Below are 22,842 nucleotides of genomic sequence, written 5' to 3' on the forward strand. Positions count from 1 at the left end.
CATGGAAAGGAGGAGGGAGAAGGGGGAGAGGAGGAGATTCACCTGCAGGTCAGAGGTGAAAAGCAGGTACGTTCAGTCGGCTCACACACCTAACGTGGGAAGCAGCGGGGCTGCAGAGGGATGCAAGGCCTCATGTTTGCGAGATAAGACAAAAGGGATTGAGCGTGGGGGAGATTGAAAAGACGCAGGATTTCTGTCTGACAGAGGAAAGCCATCTCATTTCCCTGGAGGGTTTCTCACAGCCACACTGGACAGCCCTGCTGCAATGACCCTGAGCAAATATCACTCCGAAGAAGAGGGAGAGGTAGATGAAACGGGAAGCTTTTCCATTACCCAAAATGTGTAGCTCCATCAAATGAAAAAGAGGATTTTGAAAAGGTAACATGTATTTCTCCACATTCACTAAATTAAGCCGGCCTTCTTAGCCTGTGCACCTCAGCATGGGTATGTTTCCCCATCCCCCACCCAAACAGGCTTTAATGTCACAATGAATAAAGGGGCTCATCTCAGCCTTTGTGCAACAGTGAGCATGTGTGACACCTCTTTCGTCCACTGAAGGCACCAGTCGACCAAAGAAACAAAAAAATTACATATATGTGTATACCTCATACTGGGTCTGCAACAAGAAGGCAGCCGAGTCTGAAGGCATTCACCCCGCTTTCCTTTAATAACGATAATGGACTGGATTTGTCTACTGTGGGGGTTTCTGTCTGCTGATGAATCACTTGCTCAATGGACGCGAGTAAAACACTTCTCAGCCAGCGCCAGCTTACAATGAGAGGTTTACAGCCAAAGCACAGGTTTTCTAAAAACCAATCGGCTTTAGTGGTTAACAGGGATTCCTGGCAGAATAGATTCTTTACGCATGCTAATGGGTTTTAAGGATGCCACAGATTTGCTACAACGGAAAAAGAAATAAAGCACAACAAAAATATACAATACCTTATCAGCAGGCGGCATCTTGCGTTTTATTTGTTACCGGATGATTAGGTGCATCATCATAAGTATGTTGAGTATCTATGCTCGATGGGTTTAAAAGGCATTCATCTGGTTTCTCTTTTAGAATAAGTATGCCCCCAAAAAAGGAGAAGCTTGAATGAAAAAAGGAAACAAACTGACTAGAATGCAGCTGAAGGTTACTAATGACATTGGTGACTGTACAAAACAAACTCAGATTAATCTGTAGCATATTATGTTTGATGCTGAAGTCTCCGAGTTCATATGTAGATTCAGAAGTTGGCCGATGAAGCCAGGAGTAATGTTGGCTGAAAGCAGTAGCGTGGAGACCTAACAAACCGGCTTCCTGTGGCAAAGATATAGAACTTTACAGACCTTTTGTACATTTGGTTGCTGTCAAGAACTGTGTACTTAGCTCAAAAATTTGAGCAAGCACACAGTCCACAGCTGAGCCGGCACTGAAGTCAAGAAATTGGCACTTAATTGTTCGGTTGTTTCTCAGATATTTAAATAGCTGCAGGACACAGGCAATATTGAGCTTGAGCAACAGAACATATTAAATGGAGAAAGGATGTGAGCAGGGCATACACAAGCATGATTGACATTGCAAAGACCTTCCTCCTGGCTCTGATTGGTTGTTTCTGTCCAGGAGTTGTGCATTTCTGTAAATGGTAGTAGGATCACTGCAAGGAGCCAGAAAAGCTTTTTTTTTTTTTTTTCAGATTACCCTTCTGAAATGTTGGAATAATGTTTGTGATTGTAGACTGTGACAAAGTCTACTGTCAGGACTTTGTGAAAGTTTCATAGAAATGTATTTTTGCATATTTGCTAAAAGTCACCTTCTGCAGCTTTAAGGTAATAAACTGAACACATTCTTGGGCTGCCTCTTCTTAAAGACTTTAGCAACCTTGGGTTAAACTGTTGCTCCAGACAGTGGTAAATCTTGCTCCATCTCTGAAATGTAACCATTTGTTTTTAGTTTTGATTTTATACTGAAATGTTTTGATAATCAGTGTCAGAGGAAAACACTTTTCATTGACAAACTTTTGATGCTGGATCAGACTAAAAAACAGAGAACAGAATCAAGAAGAGAGTCTGACTGGATTTGTTTACCCCAATCCGCTTGGTGAGATACAGTTTATCCACCTAGATAAACTGTTTGTTAATTTGATTATGAATTTTTAATAAAGGAACCACAATACAGTATGACAAACCAAGGTTTCAGATTTAAGGAAATAATACATTTTATCATGAGACATAAAAATATTTAATGTATGAATATAATTTAAATTTGTGTGTCATTTGCTACTTTAGGCAAAGAGCTCTGTGGGAAGCCTGGTTAATTTTGAATGAACACCTGTGACAAAATTTAAATTGAAAAACAAATTCTGAGAATAATCTGGTGGATGATCTGATTTCTGCTAAATTATGATGCACCAGCTTTTTCCCCTACTAGATCATCACACCACTCAGAGTAACCCACTGTTAATTTGACTCATTGTTACACAAAATAATAATCCTTTCTATGTTTCTTCATATAAAGTGACAAAGAAATTGTCTTACATAGGAAAAAATAAGAGAGAAACTGCAGACTTGTGTTTGTCAGATTTTATATAACAAGAAAAAGAGATATTTAAACTAATCAGTTATGGAAAAAACACAGAACCAATTTGTCCTCAGTACAGTTCAGTATTAGACGTACAGCAACTGGCTGACTTTTTTTCATGAAATAAAAATAACAAAAAACAAAAACACAAGGTTAATATGAAAGTGTAAACAAAAAAGGCACAAATAAATACAAAGCAACGTTCTCACTTACATTGGGCTTAAAAATGTTCCACCAATGTGGATTTTTTAAAAATTCTTTTTGGGTGGAGGGTGTGGAGCCTCTTAATATTATATAAAGGCTAAGAAAAAAACAAGGTTTCACACAAAAAAGAGGCTTAAACGACACAGCAAGAAACACCAACTAAAACGAACCACTTTGGTGGATAACTCTGATTTTAAACAATCAGGGAAGAAAAAAACAGTGCTTTCTTCATACAAATAAATTAATATAGGTGTCAACACTTTATCTAAAATCTTATATACAGCTCTTCTTTTACAGAATTATACATTATCAAAAAACGTTATGAAAAGGTATTTACAACCCAATGAGTCCAAAAGCACCCTCAAAGCTTTTCTGCCGACACACGCACACTCGCTCACCAATACACACAAAGGTGAACACACGTGCAAACACACACACACACACCTTCTTTCTCCATGAGAAACACAGTACCAGAAGGCATTCTAAGAGGGTTGTGCAACAAATAGCATCCAAAAAACAGTTTCAAATATGGCTGTGCGATGGACAATTGGCACACATGCATTTCGATGAGCACACACACGGGGGAATTTCCAGGTGATCTGTATAAACCGGCGTGAAACGTGTTCACCGGCAGGCGCCACGCCGCACTACATGGGAGTCCGATTTTTCTTTTCACGTTCGTGGTAACATAATATGACAGGTTTATTTCTCTCCCAAAGCAGAAACCAGCTGGGCCTCCTGTCCCAAACTGTCCACTCAAATAACAGTGGCAGCGGAATCGACTGTGCAGTGAGTGTGTGAGTGAGAGAGTCTCGTGTGGAACAATGAACGGTGGCGATGTCGGTTGGTTGCATGCTGCTTGTGTTTGCAGAGAGCAAACTGCACCTCGTCCTTGTCCCCCTCCACCCCCTCTGGAAAACAACGGGAATCTGATACCGCTGCACGGCAGGTGGAGTGTATGTGTGTGTGTCACAGTCAAAAGTGGGCTGTCAAATGAAATCATTACCACTCAGTGACTTTCATAAACCACAAAACACCTCAACTGGCTGCTATCTGCAGCCTATTGCTTTTCTCAGACCATTTAACATCTAAAACAAGCTACTAAAAGAAGAAGAAGAAGAGGAAGCCTGACTTGCACCTTTATGCTCACAGAAGACTCTTCCAACTCTCTTCACTAAATAAGAGAAATACTCAAAACTGACAGTGTTCAACCAAAATCATGAAGCTCTGAACTGGACAAACTGATCCAGGAAAAAATGTGTACGGCACCAGGTGTCTCCAGAAACAGCATCTGGGATTGATCCCAACAGATTGTCTCCACCGGCTGCCCCAGTTTAACAGCTCCTCTTTCTTTAGTAGCTGTCCCAGAGCGCTGCCGCCAACCAGGAGCAACACAAAACTCAAACTAACACGTCAAGGACGAAACGGATGCTCAAGCCCGGCACCTTTTTGCAGCTTCAGATGCACACGGTTGTCAATGAAAAAGTTTAAAATGGAGTTTGAATTGATTTTCCAGCATTGGGAGCGCGTCTGCACCACCTGATTACTTAACTACCAGAATCTACTGGAGGAAAAACAGATTTCATTCCCTAATTTTTCTTTCTCATTCTCGGTTTATATGAAACATGACATGGCTCTGTGTGTGTGTATGACTGAATGAAACTATGATATGTCGTTCATCCTTTCGGTAAACTTAGTCCAAGTTCATTCTGACTTCACCGTGTGCCTGAGCGTCCAAGCTGCACCAGAAGCAGGTCCTTTTGCCTCACTTTGCAGTGGAGAGCATGGGCTGCTCCGTGTACCAGTGAGTCCCCGCGTCGGGCATGCTGCCCCCCAAAGGCAGGGCGATGAACTGCGGGCAGGTGCCGCCCCCAGCCCCCACCACGCCCATGCTGACCCCTTGGGGGTACGGGTGGTGGTGGTGGACGTGGTGTCCCATGCCGTCGGTCCTCCCGATGTGGATCTCGTCCTCCTCGCCCTCACCTGTGGTCTTGCGGTAAACCGGGTTGTCGAAGTTCATGCTCTTGGTGGAGTTGCGGCGCCAGTTCCGCCACGCCAGGTAGACTCCGGCGCAGACCAGGCCGAACACCACTGTGGCAACGATAGGAACTGCATGCGTTTAACACACAGCGGCAGGGGACACGGGGAAGGGAGGGGGAGCGTTAACAAGGCAGAACGAGTCCATGGTGGGAAATGACGGGCACGGAGAGGAGAAGAGGAGGCATGCGGGATGGGGGACACAGAGAGGGAAGAGGGAGCGGTATGGAAACTGTGTGTGTGCGTGTGTGTGTGGGTGGATGGTGCAGCATAGGCTAAAGATGAGTCACACAAGTTCTCACAGTCTCTAAACAGACTCTAAATAACCCTCATTAAAGCTTAGAGTGGGAGTGTTTGTTTTAAGGATCCTCTGAGACACTTTCAAAGAAGATATACCTTTTTATTTTGGATGGAAATTAAAATATTTTGTTATCTTAAAGTTGTAGTATGTAACTTTTATTTAAAAAAATATATATATATATTTGTTGTAAAATTGAGCTCCTCTGCCTTCTCACAGTGCTTACTAGAAACAACCAATCAGAGGCCGGAGTCGGGCCTTAGCACTGTCAATGTGTCAGTGTGGCGCCGCTCATCCTCCTCCTCTCTACCCTCAACTAAGCTGCAGCTAGAATAGCCTGTTGTAAATGCTAAGCTTAGTTAGCATGACCACTGATGATGGCGGATAAACATTTTTCCTGTAATGGTAAGTTGTTTCTCCAACATTAGCACAATGCACATTGAGTACAAGAAGTTGATTGATAGCACTAAGACCCTCCTCCTGTCTCTGATTGGTTGTTTTTGGTCAGGAGCGTTGCATTTCTTCAGATGGCAAAAGTAGCAATATTTTTTTTTTTTTTTTAAGTTATATACTGCAGTTTAAAACTAAAGATTGTTTTTCTTTAAAAGTCAGGGAAAATTGAACGTGTTATTTTAATACATCATCTGTAATATGATTGTTTTGTAAATGTAGTGTCTTTATTACACAAACAGATATGAGGAAAAGTAGCTGATAATACTAATGAGGATATTCTGAAACTTCACATGCCTGATTTAATGATCACATTAAATCTGCCATTAAATATTCATTGTAATTTAACACTGCAGCTTTAAATCAAACCAATAAAACACTGTTAAAGTTGTCACGGCTGATAAACACCTTTTGTGTGCTCCACCTCTACTGTGACCTGATTTTATTATGAACAAAATGAAAAAGTCCGTCTGAAAAAGGAGGCTGACTCAGTTCGTTCCAGTTCATTTAGTCCAGAATCAGGTTTTAGCTTAAAGCATGTACTGGGTGTAAAGTCATATTTTTAGCTGAATTATGTTTATTTTCCTTATATCTAGCGGATTTAAATCAGGTCTGTCATTTTAAAGGAAATAAGCTGTGATTAATAAATGTTTTGTTCCTTTTTTTCTTTTTAGTCACAATTAAATAAGAAAACAAAAGCAATGTGGTGTAGCAAATGAATTAAGTTGTGTGGCTTTGCTTAAGCAAACAGTGAGCAATATTTGGGATTCCTGATCCATTTTAATCCTTTCTGGGTTAAAATGAAGAAAGCTTCATTCACTGTTATTTACCAGAGACTGTAGCTGTATAACAAGCAGATGTAGCCACCTTTAAATGACTCAGACCTGCAGTTAATCATTTGGCTCTGATCCCAGTGTTTTTAGAGCAGTGATGCTGGTTTTGATGTCACACCTGAGTTAAAAGTGTTCCAGTTAACATAGTCAAAGAAGCCTGGACTTCGACATGGCAATGGCCAAGTATTACTGCTGATGAACATCGTTTAAACTGCTTCACTTTCCGTAAGCAAAGACCACTGTGACTTTTTTTCAGCTAAGAGTTGCAGGCAGTAAAGATACCATTGATTTTAGATGCACTCTTGCATGTGTATTTGCAAAATAAACAGGTTTCCACCACAGCGTACTACTGTAGAAGGAGCGGCCATATTGGAACACTGAAAAATCCTGACCGGGGTTAGTCTGGGTTTCTCCAACTTTCCGAGTAGGAAGTCCAACTTTTTCCAACTGGTAAGTTCAAATTTCTGAGTTATGACTACAAATGTAACCATGAGCTGGATGTAGCTCAGCCTAATGGCTGATTGAATAGAACTTCATCTTTTAGTGTATTGGCTAGCTGAGCAGTTTAGTTATTTATTAGCCAAATTCTCCATATTATTAAAAATCTTTCAAACTGTATCCTGACTTTTAGTCTGAGGTGTGATATTTTCCAGCACAGACTTTCTGATGGAGCCACAAGTGTTTTAGTTCATGAACTACTCATAAGTAGGTAGAACTTTGAAATTCTAACAATTAAAGGTAGTTTCAAAGGTATTTGCTGTTTTTCTTATCTTCAATTATTATCACTCCTCATTAAAGTTTGAAAACTACAATGTTTTAGCAAGGAATGCTTGCCAAAGTATCCCCCACAAAACAATGCAGTAGAAGGTGAATGATGCACAATGACAAGAATATCAAATACATAAAAAATGAATAGAGAGGAGGACTTGTGGACAAGCATTCACTCCTCCAGTGCACAGCTGTGAATGTGTGACAGACTCAACAAACGGGAACCTTATACATCAGGGTAACACAGTACATGTGCAGAGTCTTGCAAAGGTATAAATATCCATCACAATTTTCACATGTTTATACCACCACTACAAACCAGTGTATTTTATTGGGATTTTATGTGATGGACCAACACAACTGCTAAGACGACACCAAAATTAAACACCAAAATTTACGGTAAGTGTGGAGGAAAACTAACAGTATGCAGCAATCAGAACACACCGTGTCTGTGATGAAACATGGTGGAGGCAGAATCATGCTGTGAGTGTGTTTTTCTTGCAGGAGCAGGAAGCTGGTTTGAGTTGTAGGGAACATGGATGGAGCTAAATACAGAGGAACAGCAAAAGACTTGAAACTGGGGATGAAGTTCCTGTTCCAGCAGGTTAACACTGAACACAGTCGGATCTAGGCACATCAATGAGTTAATCTGGACCAGTTAAAACCCAGACATAAATCCAAATGATAATCTTGGGCATAAAAAAAAAAACTTGCTCAAATGACTTCCGTCCAATTTGACTTAGTTTGTGACGTTTAGTGAAGAATTACAAGAATTGCAGCCATTATTAGAGAAAGATGACTCAAGTGCAATGGATAGAAATGTATTCTAACATTTTCTTCCATTTTCTGATGAAAATGTGTTTTCCAGCCACACAGAATCATTTTGTGTGAACAATCAAGAACATTTGTTACCTTCAGTTGTTATAAAATACTTTAAATATCAAATATGACTCAAAAGAAATATGTAATTAGTAATTAGTAATTTAAATGAGTAATTTAGCACCTTCAAATTTGATCTCTGTCTCTTTAAGAAAGTCTGCACGTTCAGGAAGTCATCACAACATGACTCCTCTATTAACTCTTTGACAACATTTTTACCAGTACTGCACTGAGAAGCAGCTCGTATAAAGAGTCCAGGACATACACAGTTCCTTCAGGTGTTTGCTAATCACTTCTGGCTAGTCTGAATGAGTTGATGGGGAAGAGAGAGACTTTTAATTTGTAAAAAATTTTAAAGCCTACATAACATTTTCTGGTTACGTGCTACTTCTTAGTGATCTATGTAATAAAATACCAATAGAACAACATTGAAGTTTGAGGATGCAATGTGAGAAAAATGTGAACAGGTCCAAAAGGTTTGAATATTTTTGCAAGGCTCTGTACATGAGGCCAAACGGTTTTTCTGTAACCAGACAAACACAGAAAACAGAGGCTGCATCCAGCTTACCGATAGGAATGACAACGCCCAGAACGGCCACCGTCAGGTTCTCACCCAGAACGAAGTTCTCGCCACCAGCTGGGGAGAGAGAAGGAATGAGAAATTACATGGTGTAAGAGTAATGGGATGAAAAGGCAGCCGTGATAAAGAGAACAAAAAGAAAGAAGGCAGGTAAGATATAAAAAGCGTGAGATAAGCAGTACGTCGAGGAAGGGTCGAGACGGTGGAGGAGAGAGGCGATAAAACAGGGAGGCGAGAAGTGGGTGACCATGCGTTAATGGCCGTGAGTGTTTTACAAAGAGAGACAGCGGTGGAAAAGAGGGAGGAGGGAGAAAAAAAAAACAAAAAAAAAGGAATGTAAAGGATGCAGAGCTTGGTATTTGCCAGAGTGTGACTTTGAGACACCCCCGACCTTCTGCACCTTCATACATACAGGCTCCGTATAACTGCATTAGAGCAAAATTTGCATTCTACATGCAGTACTTACTAAGGCAAGCGTTTATGCCCCAACACAAATTTCCTTCCAGATATGCGACCCCCCACCATCTCCACCCACATAAAGCACAGTTTTATGAGGAGAACGGCATAATTTTCAAGGTGACAATTATTCCTATCGTCGGTGGCTGAGGCTTGTAGATTCCCCACTTTATTGTCCTCATTACAGTCAAGACGAGATCGCTAGCCATGTTCCCAACAGGAAGTAGATGCAACTCAACAGTTTTCTTTAATCCCAATTAGGGCAGCAACTAACAATTATTTTAGTAATTGGTTATTTTTGACGATTAATTGATTAATCAATAAATTGGATAGAAAATTTGGCACATTTAACACATTTTTTATGTAACCACTTCAGCCATTTTTACACAATATTACAAAGACAGTAAATGAGTTAAATTTGTTTTATTTAAAACAAACTGGCATAATTTGTTTTAAATAAAACAAACATTGCGCAAAATGCAATAACATTCCTTCTGTGAACGCTTAATCATTTGCATCTCAAAAAAAATATTGTCTACTGTTGATTAATTGTTTTGGATTAATAACTGCATAGCAGTTAGCAGGAGATTTTATTTATTTATTTTACAGAACTTGAATTAAGTGAAGCTAAAAATGCCACTTGAGGGGTTCTGGGCAAAATATATTTAAAGACAAAGTGTATCATCTAAATGTGTATATTTTTTGTACAGTTCTTGCCTAATTACTGTCCTGAATGTTGTTCTTTCAGCAGATGGCTATAGTCAGAGTACGTATAAGCCAACTGACGACTAATCAATGACTAAAATAGCTGACGATTATTCTGATAATTGATTAATCACGATTGATTCGATTAATCATTTCAGCCCTGATCAAAGACTGCACACTCACAGTGTTGGGAGACACTGCTGTCCCCTGCAGACGTGGTTGAGATGACCATGGCCGTGGCTGTGGAGTGGGAGCCCAGTGATTCGGACACCTGCGATGACAGAGGCTGCAGCGTACTGAGTGGCGTGAGAAACTCGGGAGAAGCAGATGGAGCGGTGCTCAAGTAGGGGACGTCGTCTGCCTGCGAGACTCCTCCTGAGGAAGGAGCGATGCCTCTGGCGTCAGTTTCTCTGGCGTCAGGTGTAAATCCAAAGGCAGGTGGCGATCTCGCTGTCATGTCGTCCCTCGGCACTGCTAAGAGGAAAGTTAAATCAAAGCTAGAGATTTGATCTAGAGATGTTTACTATATTCAAATAAACAAATCTTAAACTTAAGTTTACAAAAACATTGCGAAGTCTTGAGGTACTCCCTAATTTTGAGCAGGATCTATAAAAACAAATGCCAAGAACATTTTGAGTGTGACGATAATAATAACACACCACAATATTCCTCATCACATAAAACTCTGACTTGCCAACCACAATCCAGATCTCATCTATTAGTACGAGTCGTTAATATGAAAGTGAGTGTTTTAATCTGTTGGAGACTTTTATTTTGACATAATAAAGGAAGTAGGTCCTGGAATGAAAAAATATTCTTAGCACTGCGAGAATCCCTGGCTAATCCCTCCTTAGCTCCTTCTGACAATGACGTCAATATCTGCTTAAGATCTTCCCATCGGTGGTAAACTAAAAGGTTATTTCAGTTTTTCACTGGACTGCATCTGGCAGTTTCTTATTCAAGATGTAAACTTTGAAAGATCTAACCAGAACTGGATTATTCTACATTGAAAATAGATTATGTAAAATACAGATTAAGATGTAAAAATAAGATCATTGGGTGTTGAACCCCAGGTCTTAGCTGTGTCCTTGGTCCAAAACACCTGAATAAAAAGACCAAATAAAGTCCTCTGCATGCAGTTAAGTTCTGCAAAAGTCCTACTAATGTCCTAGTTATTGGATTTGGGTATGCTGAAGGAGTTTTCATCTAAAAGCCGAAGAATTTTGGACCTTGAGGACTGGAGATCAACAACCCTGCTTCTTTCTTCACCAGTAGACCCCAGGCTTGCAATCCACACTATCACTACTCATTTAACTGTTGTTTTCATAGTATGTATGTTGATAATCTCTTTGGCATTAGCAGCGTTTCTGCAGGTTTCACCACCTCAGATTTAAGACTTTTTAAGACCTTTTCAAGAGCATTACAAACTAAATTTAAGATCTGTTTCACGGTAGAAATGTACAAAAGAAAACTGCATATTTATATAGTAGTAGTACCGAGTTTTGTTGCACAAAATGAACGTAGCATGGTATGGGTTGCAACAAAAGTGAGCCAGTAGCAAAGACGAATGTCGTCCAGCAAGCAGGTGATAAATTTGCACTTATCCATGATTGATGCAAAAAACTGTGCCAAAGAGACATGCTAGCAAGAGTATGTCAGCAGGTAGTTACCGAAAATAAACTACATAAAATATATGAGATTAAGTATTCCTGCCACCACAAAATTTAAGGCCTGTGATTAACATATTTAAGGCTGACTCACAGTTTTTCTAATTAATTCAAGACATTTTAAGGTCTATTTTAGATACATAAATTTGAGATATTTTAAAAGCATAGTTTTTGACACGAGCTCTGCAGAATCCACTCCAGTGGGGAATCGCTGCTCTAGGTGATAGCCATGTGTACAGCAGGATCTTTTTTGTACCCAACAAAACCATGCAGCCCCTCAGACCCTCACCTGGCACGCAGCCCCTCATATCAGGCCCCAAGTCCTGTCCATCTGGACACGCACAAGTGTATTTGGGAGAATGTTCGGTGATCTGCGGTGCTTTAAGGCATAAGTACTCGCAACCCCCATTGGCTACACTGCCCAGATTACAGCTGTCTGGACCTGAAAATAGAAATGAGTGAGAGGCAAAAAGATCTTGAGTTTAACATAAAGACAGCAAGGATTTACACGGTTCAAATGTATCCTTGTTTCCGTCCTTCGGATGCCTGTTCTGAAGTGGTCAGCACTTTTTAGGCACCAAGAGAAAACGTGGTTGAGTTTGATTATGAGCTCATTTCTACACACCCACGGGCCTCGCACAGACTGAACACACACCTGGCGGCTGTCGGAGCTGGTGGAAAACCACAATGTCATGGGGATCGTTGAGGTTTTCAGCCAGAGCCTGGATATCCTGACCGGTTAACCGATTGGCCATAAAAACTGCTGCCTTGTCTCTGTCGGTCCAGTAGATCCGATCCTGCAGCACGGGTGATAAAAATGAAAAGTTGTTCTTGTCAGTGTAACCGTGACCTCGGGACAGCAGCCAAAACATTGTAATTGGGGTAAATTCCAAAACACAGTTCACTAGTTGCAAACACATCTTAGTCTCATGTTTGCGCTCACAGAGCTGGTGAAGTTCGAACCACTGTAACTCCTAAGGTTCAGATATTTTTACAAGCGTTGTACAGGAAGCATATTCCCAGAAAGAGCCTGTAGATAGATTACACAGATTTTATGACCTTCATTTCTCATCTTCAGTTCTCATTTAGATGTTCTGACAGTTTTACATTCAGAAAAATGAATCTTTCCTGAAAGGACATTTATGACGCCCAGGTTACTTTGGTTACGGTTGGTTCTTAGTCGAAGCAACAAGTGGTACTCCACAATCAGCGCGCTCCAAACTTGTACCTAAATATTTAACATTGCCACTTAATTTTGGTTACGTTTGATATCTAGAAGAAAGTGCATTGCTTTGTTTTATGGACTGGTTTATGAATTTGTGCAAATATTGTTTAGTTATGAGAAGCTTTATGATTCCTCTGAAATTACCTTTAGTTAACCAATTAAAAGGTCCAGATAATACCTTAGACTACAAGCTGTTAGGGGTCCTGATCCGAGAACAAAACAGTTCATCAGAGCAGTATAATTCAACAGCCTCAGTGATTTAATTACATTTCATGCAACAATGTTTTCTCTGTTTGTCCATTGCTGTTTACCTGAAAAAAATTTAACATGGTGTTTCAGAGTAAACATTTCGCTGTAAAAACAAAGCAAGTGGTTTCATTGTTAGATATTAAGTGAAACGAAATGACAGAATCAGACACAAAAATCTTAAGCTTAAAATCTTAAAGCTACAAGTTTCACTGAAGAAAGCTTTTGTTTGCGATGCTTCCTTAAAAGTAAACTTTGAACACTGACAGGATGGAGCTCTGTGTTTGTCAAACACAGCACATCATCAGTTTGCTTCCCACTCATATACCGTTTTTTAAATAATCAAATAACATTGTAAAATGAAATTACCTCATCCTCTTTTTAAATGTTGTTTTGTCTGCTTCAAATAAAACCCTGCCAATTTTCTATTGTCCTGGTTCAGCTGGCACTGTGATGGTACTTAGTAAAATTATGATAAATTCCCTGTAGTACAAGACATAATCGATGCCTGGCTTCACTCTGGCCTGTTGTGACTACAAGGTGACTCTCTTGTTCAGCATGCTGGAAACACACCAGCCCAGCAATATTGAGTGGTGCCTGTCGCATGTATCGCATTACTGCCTCTGTCTGGCTGACTATCAGCAGTCGCCAGGTGCTCGTCCACATATCCTCCATTGGTGCACTCTAAAAATACCTGGACTGGGTATTGCTTAAAAGCACCATCTTTTAGCAACTCCACATGTTTCCATTTGTGATGGTAGGACAGAAAATTTAATTAGTTTTTAACGGTTCCTATGGAGACAAAAAGATGGCACTTTTTGGTGCAGCTTGCGGTTGATTTAGTTTGATCTCCTTTACCATCAAGCCTTGTGGCAAATGGCTACAAGAAATGGGCTTCTGTGTCACGTCTTATTTATACCCCAGGGAAACAGGAAGTCATTGATTACTAAAAATTACAAAAAAATTAATAGTAACTTACAGCATTTTTACACCTGATAGACAAATTTGCAACATTTGTTACATTTTCAGCTAGCGTGGTTTGGCTTCACACAAAATAATTGAATAACCTGTCACCCCCCACCTCGCCTGTGGTGGCGCTGCACCAAGAACTACTGAAGGAAAAGACACGAAAACCTCTGAAGATGAAAACACTGAGTGCTATCGCCTTCTGCATAAAATGTAAACCAAAATGGAGTGGCGTCAGTTTTTAGCACTTTCAGGATTTTGTCTTTTGTCGTTGGTAAAAGACCACAAGTCATTTCTCCCACTAGCACAAGGCTCTTTCATTTGTATGGTTGTTTTTACCCAGAATGCCCTGCGCTATAGCTTGCTTCCTGCTTTTGGATTCCAGCCAATATTAACAACCAATATTTATTTCCATCTTGTTACCATTTACTGCTGGAGGGAAAGGGAAGAAAGTTGGTCATGTGATATTTTGTTTGGTCATGAGACGGTGAGAGCGATGCAGCACTGGATTATGGGTAGTTTAACTGAAGCAGAGAATAAATAAACAATACAGTACCAGTAAATATTGGTTATCGGCCAAAAGAGTAATATTAATAGCAATATAACTGTCAAATTTTTGTATCAGTGCATCTCTAATTTAAATAAACCATTAAACGCCAATACAGTGAAATACACAGAATGTCTAAGTCCAGATTTCATCACTCCCTGGTCATGCTGCTCATATTATGGCGTGATGAGTGCATCTCTACCTCCTGGACATGATTTCACATATCAGGAAGTGAGGAAAGGGTCTCTATCCTTGCAGCCCAAGAGGGGTGCCAGAGCTGCAGATAACCCAGCAAAAACCGGCAGTAGGAGGACATGATACACTTTACGGCTTAAACAGTCCGTCCAAACTGGAGGGGAAAGCTTCAGAATGTGTGAAAGATCACGGGTTGAATTGACTGCCTGAGCTAGCTCGCAGGCGACGCCTTGTTTATGTCTTAATGGAGTGGGGGGGGGGATTTCTTATGCGAGATTATGCTACTGCAATAAAAGATGAATTTATTTGAACACTTTTCATATATCTTTACCAGCGGTGTCAACAAATGTGCTCCCTTCTCAGAAAAGCATTTTAAAGTAAAGAGGATTTGTTTCTACCTGTAGTCTTACTGAGACTCGGTCCATGGGAGGAACCCCTCTGAGGGATGATTCTACATTTGCTGCAGAGGCAACTCTTCTGGAAACTACAGCCGGTTTTACTCACAGGCATGAAGAGTCTTGATTGGATTTATTTCCTCTGAAGGCCTTGATTCATCACATGCACACAACAGACTTGGCTGGTGACCAAAAAGAGAAGTGTGTATTCTCCTTCGGAATCATCTCTACTTCTTATTTGGTATGCAAAGCCAATGAAAGCAACAAGGAGACGAGACAAAGGGCTAAAAATATGGACACCCACCAACTGAGCATGAAATAAGCTGAATTAAATGGATTGATTTGGATTCAAATACACCACTCCTATGAGTTTTTTTGTTTTTTTTTTGTGAAAATTTGAAGATGTGATAAAATGTGGGAGGAGAAAATCTTTAAAATCGATTGCAAATTAATCTGAGAAGCAACACACAAACCTCGAAGACAGCGAGAGCGTAGGGGTGTCCCAGTCTCTCTGCAGAGGACATGTGTGTTCTCCGGTGAGCTCCATTCAGGTCCACACTGGCTATGAGATGCAGTTTGGAGTCGACCCAGTAGAGGCGCCGGTTGGCTACATCTGGGGAGCACACAGACTCACATTAGGAGGAGGAGGAGGAGGAGGAGCAGAAGGAGAAGGGAGGAGGAAGGAGGGAGATCTTTCCCCAGACTCAACAGAAATTGATCGTCTCTGTGGTAAGCCTTCATGTACTCCGACCGACAAATCCCTTTGGTTGGAATTGATTACTTTTTTTTTTTTTTAAATGTCAGATTGTCAGTGTTACACAACACACAGAGATTTACGGATCCCCACTTCAAATATAATTTCAAAGCAAAAGTATTTTTCTTAAAGGGGCAGCATTATGTATGTTCCAGGCACACAGGGCCATTTTATAGTACAATCAAGTAACTCAGATGTTAGAAAAATGCTCTATATATTAAATATGACTTAAAAGAAAGTAGCCTTTTAATATAATGCATTGAAATTGAGCCTCTGTCTCTTTAAAAAAAATCCTTCTCTTTATGAAACTCTACCTTCAGGAAGTCATCACAACATTTCTCCTCTATGAACCCTTTAACAACGTTTTTACAAACTTTCCACTGAGAAGTAGCTCGTATAAAGAGTTCAGCTGACACACAGTTCCACCAGGTGTTTGCTAATTGCTGCTGGCTAGTCTGAAGGAGCTGATTGGGGGACCCACAGGATGGGAAAGAGGGGCATTGCTCTGTGAAGCAAAAACTTGAAAGCGTTGAAACTGTGCCTTGAAGGCGGGGCTAGGCTCACCCAGGCGTTTTGCATAGCTGAATGATTAAAGGATTTCTCAAACAAACATGAAAGAATCAAGGCAACACTCCAGGTATGTTTTTGATAAGGGAATAACGTTGTAACTTGATGTAAAGCTCAAAAAAGTGTATTCAGCACAGTATTGCCCCTTTAATCTAGTTTTATTGTCCCCACTTACCCAGAGTAATGCCATTGGGCCATTCAATGTTTTCAGACACCAGAACCTGCCGATCCACTCCGTTCATCCCAGCCTTCTCTATCTTGGCTCGTGTGCCCCAGTCTGACCAGTACATGAAGCTGAAAGACAGATAAATTTATTATTCTATTTGGAATATTTCGATGATAAAAATGTACCATGCAAAAAAACGGCAATAAGGAACCCCTTATAGAACATTATGACTAGTCTGCTACATAGCTCCTTTACCAACGTATGTTATTTACAGAATATTTGCTGTAAAAATGACTCTTAGGTAACTGAAAACCTCACAATATTCTTCATGTTCTTGTGGTTCGGTTAAGTCTGGGTAAAGTCCTAAATTTCTGTGTATCACAACTTGATCTGATAAATTATGTGAAAATGTTTCTGTATAAAATTGTTCAGGCAGCTTCTCAAGGGAAAAAAAAAAAAAAAAAAAACAAAAAAAAAAAAAAAAAAAAAAAATCAGACCTTTGACTCCAGGATAGAGATGAGTGGAAACATACTTCATTTGTTAAATGTCAGACGGCTCAACCGAAATTCATATCCGAGTTCACCGTCATAATCATCTTCAATAATTTAGCACAATGAATAAAAAAGTCCAGAATAATTGCCGTCTTGTGTCTATAAACTCAGTCTGACACCGTATTATGCAGATTTATTGTAAATTGTTATGCGAATTTGCAACATGAACCTCATTAATAAGCATGGATTTTAAAACTAGAAGGTCAAATAAAGGTTTTGTGAGGAAGAAATTATCACAATAGTTTTCATTAGCCTTGATTAATGATGATTAAAAGTCCTATTAAAATTATTAATGTTTTGTTTCACTAACAAAACATTAACTAACCAGGGTCAATTACTGATTTAATGCCTGGTTGGAAAAGAACATTGGCAGAGAAAAGTTGATCTCCACTCATTAAGGTTATAAATGATGTATTTGAAATGTTCTTTTGAATAGTTGAAGGACTGGTAAAAAAAAAAAACTTCAGTGACTTAATAGACTTATAAACTAAATTAGTTGAGTTATTTCAATAATCGATGAATCACAAATAATCCTGTCAGCCCTAACGCACACCCTATATTATTATTTGTCCAAAAATCCTTTAGAGAGTTGCAGAAAAACTACCTGCTACAAAAGAACAATTCATATGCATCAATAAAAGTCCAAAATTAATACGACATTCACGTTAATGATTAATCGATTACTAAACGGGTTGAAGATTATTTCAATAATCGATGAATCACAACTAATTGGATTAATTTAATTGTTTCAGCCCTAATGCACACTCCATATTATTTGCTTAAAACTCCTTTTGAGAAATGCAGAGAAACTACGCATGTCAAGAGAAGAATTCAAATGCATCAACAAAAGCCGTAAATTAACAAGACATTCATTTAAATGTGGAAAAGATGAAAACTGCATTGTAAAATGGCGCTGGCGGCCATGTCTGCACAATTACCCGTGGTGGGGGTCCAGCGCTATGGCCCGGGGCTCGCTCAGGTCAGAGCTGATGAGGACGCGCCTCTTGGTGCCATCCACTGAGGACACAGAGATGGATTTGTCTCCCGAGTCGGTCCAGTACAGGTTGTGTTGGAGCCAGTCCAGCGCCAGGCCCACAGGAGTCTGCAGGGACGAATCCACCAGCGGCACCTGCTGGGACGGGTCGCTGGCCTCATGGATGAAGGCGCTGCAGGGAGTGAAGGGGGCAGAAAAAAGGGGGAGGGGAAGGCAAAGAAGGACACAGAGGGAGAATGTCTCTTTGGCACATTGGTTTGATGCATTTTTCAAGGCGCAATTACAGTAACTTACAGATTTTTTATTTTTTTTTATGATGCCAGCTGATACATATATAGAATACCTGAAATCAGCACTGTGCTGTGAAGTCAATGAACAGCAGAGAATGAGGTTACTATGGGAGTTGCAGCCTTGGGCTTGCACAATGCAGGTTCATGCCGAGGTTATTGTCCTTGTTAGGTAAATCGCTTATCAGAACAGACAAGGCTTCATTTGAGGCTTGCCCAGGTCGCTAATCATTTGGACCCGGCAGAGGTGCGAAGAAAGGGCAAAGCAGCTAGCAAGAATTTCAATTTCAGTTTCTCCAGAGAGGTGGTTCTTTTAATGTCTATGTTATAAAAAGAACACGGCGCTCCAATTAGAATCTCTGGGGGATAAAATATGGTTTAGATAACAAAAAAGGAGATGTGAGCCGAGTCTCATTACAACCAAATACAGCTGAATCTCAGAGAGCATTAAGACACATAATTACGATTCAGATGTGTATCTGCATCCCAGAGACTTTGTTGTTGGAAATTCTTAATTTAGACAATGTTGTAGATTAAATGATATCAAGAAACAATATTTAAAAAATGCACTCCAGCAACCCAGCCTCACTAGTTTGCAAGATGAATTAGGAGGGTAAATATCAGCCAAGTGTTGCTAATCAAATCCATTGTTGAGATGATCATCAGCAAGTATGACTGTCTTTAAAAAGCAGATTTTTTTTGTATTTGATTGTGCACAGAAAGTGGATTTGTGTTAAAACAATGTCAAAGACATCAACAACAACATTAGAGAAGCAGACTGTATACAACTATTTAAAAAATAACTAGGCTATCAATTTGTGGCTGGTTTCTTACATTTAAGACTCTTTAAAACATTTTTAAGACCATTAAAACAAATTAAGACCTGTAAAATGCAGAAATTTACAACAAAAAATTGCAAATAAATAAATCATTATGGCTTGGCAACAGAAGTGAGACAATGCTGAAGACGAATATCGTCCAGCCAGTTTGCGATAAAATTGCACTTTCCCATGATGGAAGTAAAAGAATTTGCAAGCTAGCAAAGGTTATATTAGCAGCTAGTTTTTTTCCCTGTAAAAAACTAGCTACCCTAAAATGACAACCTGGCTGTAGTCCCACACATCAGGACATTTTCTTTTCTCTACTTAAACAGTTTCCGGTAACACTTTATTTGAAGGGGGGTGAATAAGACTGCCATGACACCATCATAAACATGACATAACACCTGTCATGAACATGAATAAGCCTTCATGAATATTTATGACTGTTGTCATAAAGTGTCATTCGGTAAATTATGACGCTTTTAATACAAAGTTAACATTATTCAAAGTGCCGTTATGACAACTTTACATTAACCAAGAAATCATTACTGATATAAATTTGTTATAAAATAATTACTGATTTCACTTTAAAAATTAGGTATCTTTATGTTATTAAAGGTAAAGTTTGAACAGTAATGATTTCTTGGTTAATGTCAAGTTGTCATAAAGACATTTTGAATAATGTCAACTTTGTATTAAAAGTGTCATAATTTACCGAATGACGCTTTATGACAACAGTCATAACTGTTCATGAAGGCTTATTCATGTTCATGACAGGTGTTATGTCATGTTTATGAAAGTGTCTTGACAGTCTTATTCCCCCCCCCCCCTTCAAATAAAGTGTTACCCAGTTTCCTTTGTATTTGTTCTTATGTCACTGGCAGACAAATGTTATGTTTACTCTGGAAACAAAAGAAACAGTTATTTAAGGAAATAAAAGGAAAATTAGCGGCTAGTTATCAGGAGCCGCAACAACCTTGAGACACAGAATCCAGTGAGATGTCTGTGCACAACTCAAACTTTAGCGTAACAATAAAGTTATGCTGAAGAGTAAATTACATGGAATTTACTCCTGTATATTGTCCTGCCATGACAAAATTTAAGACCTGTGATTAACACATTTAAACAATTCATTTAAGACATTAAGACCTTAACTTTAGATTATTGAATTTAAGAACTTTTAAGACTTTTTAAGCATATATTTTTACACCCTGAACTAAAATTACCAGCATTTAAGTAGATCAGTTAATTATTATTAATGTATGTCGCAAGTAAAGATTAAACTTTATTCCCAGCATGTGAAAAAGCAGATGGTATAAAGTTTTAAAACAAGGACAGATTGATTAAAAAGTAATCATTTATGAAGATTTGTGAATAATGCAGTTAGCATTTACTATAAATATCAGTCTTTGAGTCTATTTAGTGCAGAATGCAGGCGAGCACCTGCCCATGAGTGTTACAGCAGCCTGATAAGCTAGTTATGCTTAGCTCAACCTGGTAGCGTTTAGGTACTGTATATCTTCTAAGAGTTTAAGGTTTATTCACTGAAACATTTAAATCTTGATGTTCCAACAAATGCTGATGATAAAGATCAAAATTGCTAGTAGCAGGAGCTACCACACACAAACTACACATTTTAATTGTTTTAAGACATGAGAAGCAAAGATTTGAGAGAAACTGTTTATGCATAAAACCTGAATTTCTTTATTTGGTGATATTCTGAAATAATTAAGCTGTCGTACCTGTAGATTTTCCTGTGGAATCGGTCACACCAGAAGACGCGGTTGTTGGCCACGTCCAAGTCTAGAGCCACGGCGTTCTTCTGTGTAGACACAACCTGGCTGTAGTCCCTCTTCACCAAGTCAATGCGTCGAATCTCATGGCGGTTAGTGAACAGCAAATATGGACTTTTCCCTGCGACCAGAGAGAACAGAAGGAAAGGGATTTTTTGGGACATGGATTCAGAGTAAAAGTGCAGACAAGTATATCAAAGAGCAAAACATTTAAGGAAAAACAGGGTTAATATGGGAAACACATTAGAGATGGGATTTTACCCACTAAAGCGGAGCTGAATAAGCTTTGACAGTTTAGCAGAAAGTCGAGGAGGGGCTCCGGATGGGTCCCTTAATTAGGAATCAGATCTCATCTTGGCGTGCCACAGAATCTTTAAACACGGAGCCAATAACATAATTCAAACTAGCCAGTGTATGTGCTGAGCATAAAAGTGAATTAACCTTTTTGTAGAGGGATCAATTTACGATCGCATCCCAACAAAGAGATTGAAAACAAAATGTAATTGCTCTCGAGTCAATACATGCAAGACTTGTGAACCATGATGTTCCTTGTCAGGATGATTTAGACATTAGTTATTACCTAAAGCACTTGGGTTTCGCCTTACAATCAAAACTACAGGAAACTATTGAGCTCCACCTTTGCAGCACACAAGTCGATATTCTAAATATCATGGTTTATACCAAGATAAATAACGCAGGAATGGTTACTTAGTGCTGACAATCCTCCCCTGACAATTAAGAGGCCATAATCCTTCACTGAAATGACGAAACTGTTGGAAAATCGATGAACAGGTTCGAGTGTATTATGAAGTCACATGCTCTTTTGGCAAATATAGATGTGAATCTGATCACATCTCTTAAAAAAAAGGTTGTCAACTTTTACACAGGCAACTTGCAAATACAGAAGACAAGAGAAGAACCTTTGGGAACTGTAAAAAAGAAGAAAAAAGATGCAGCTCCAGCCAGTGTTTTGCCTTTTCTCATCTGATAATGAGTAAATAACAAGATGGCTCAGTTAGCTACTAACCACATCACAGATAGGCTGAAAATGAAGTCGGGGGAAACCAAAAAGGTGGAAGACGCTTCTAGAATAGAAATCCTCTTACCTGTTGAGGCAGCAGCCATTTAGACTGCAAGGTTTAAACAGGTACATAGATAATAGGGGAGAATAGGGCAAGCTGAGCCACAGTTTGTTTTTAGGAACATTCATCATGTGATGAAGGCTTTATTAAATGAATGTAAGAACATTAATTTAATGTTCTTACATTAAATGAATGTTCTTCATTTAAGAAAAGAAAAAAACCTTTTCTTTTTTTTAAGAAAAGGTTTTTCTTAAAAAACCTTTTTCACTCGTGGAAGTTAAAGTATTTTTGTCTAAACACAATTCTTATGAAACTTCATAAGAATTGTGTTTAGACCAAAATAAATATTTGAAAATTTGCTTTATATATCAATGGTACTGTGTATGAGCTACAACATGAGGCTATAAATCTGACTGAAAAGTGTAGCATTTTAGCTGTGGCCTGAATGGGTACATATAAAGGAGGGGCTCATCTTATCCCTTACACAGCTTATTTTAGAAATACTAAAACGGTTCGGTTTACACTCGTTCTGATTGATTGAAGGGATGCGCAACATCCTAAAATAAATGTAAATATAGAAGTTAGTGACCAAACTAAGATTGCCTTGATCCAGTGATCTTGAAGAAAAAAGGCTCATCTTACCCTGGAGTCCCTTACTGTAAATACCTGGAAGCTACGTGTACCAAAGTGGCTCTGCTTTAGTCCTTTGAAGAGTCCAGTTCTATCTCTCACAGAAAAGAAAGCTGGATAGAGAAATGTTTGCAATATTATGGAAATTTTAGCAAAGTTAAGGATTTACTAACACTATAAGG

At 39.2% G+C, this 22,842-nt stretch overlaps 1 protein-coding gene and 1 long non-coding RNA gene across 4 annotated transcripts in view; one reads left to right on the top strand and one right to left on the bottom strand.

Moving 5' to 3' along the window:
* Positions 1-2,550: 2,550 nt before the first annotated feature.
* Positions 2,551-22,842, bottom strand: part of LOC106963742 (low-density lipoprotein receptor-related protein 8-like) — a 109,398-nt gene continuing 89,106 nt past the window's right edge. The window contains exons 10-18 of one of the 3 annotated variants that reach the window (XM_015058816.1): positions 20,898-21,069; positions 17,992-18,219; positions 16,511-16,629; positions 15,488-15,627; positions 12,096-12,237; positions 11,730-11,882; positions 9,957-10,244; positions 8,601-8,669; positions 2,551-4,876 (exon numbers count right to left, since the gene is read on the bottom strand). In XM_015058816.1, the coding sequence (XP_014914302.1) occupies positions 4,533-4,876; positions 8,601-8,669; positions 9,957-10,244; positions 11,730-11,882; positions 12,096-12,237; positions 15,488-15,627; positions 16,511-16,629; positions 17,992-18,219; positions 20,898-21,069 (1,655 nt within the window). In that variant the 3' untranslated portion in view covers positions 2,551-4,532. Of the gene's footprint in view, positions 4,877-8,600; positions 8,670-9,956; positions 10,248-11,729; positions 11,883-12,095; positions 12,238-15,487; positions 15,628-16,510; positions 16,630-17,991; positions 18,220-20,897; positions 21,070-22,842 lie in introns of all 3 variants that reach the window. The other 2 variants (XM_015058817.1, XM_015058815.1) reach the window with 2 other exon arrangements.
* LOC106963745 (uncharacterized) lies at positions 5,638-7,850 on the top strand. Its single transcript, XR_001428251.1, has 2 exons — positions 5,638-6,835; positions 7,658-7,850. It is a non-coding gene; the product is annotated as an uncharacterized LOC106963745 (long non-coding RNA).

The sequence above is a fragment of the Poecilia latipinna genome, unplaced genomic scaffold (genome assembly GCF_001443285.1).
Source record: "Poecilia latipinna isolate Pla-1442-1.1 unplaced genomic scaffold, P_latipinna-1.0 Scaffold1575, whole genome shotgun sequence".
Classification (NCBI taxonomy): domain Eukaryota; kingdom Metazoa; phylum Chordata; class Actinopteri; order Cyprinodontiformes; family Poeciliidae; genus Poecilia; species Poecilia latipinna.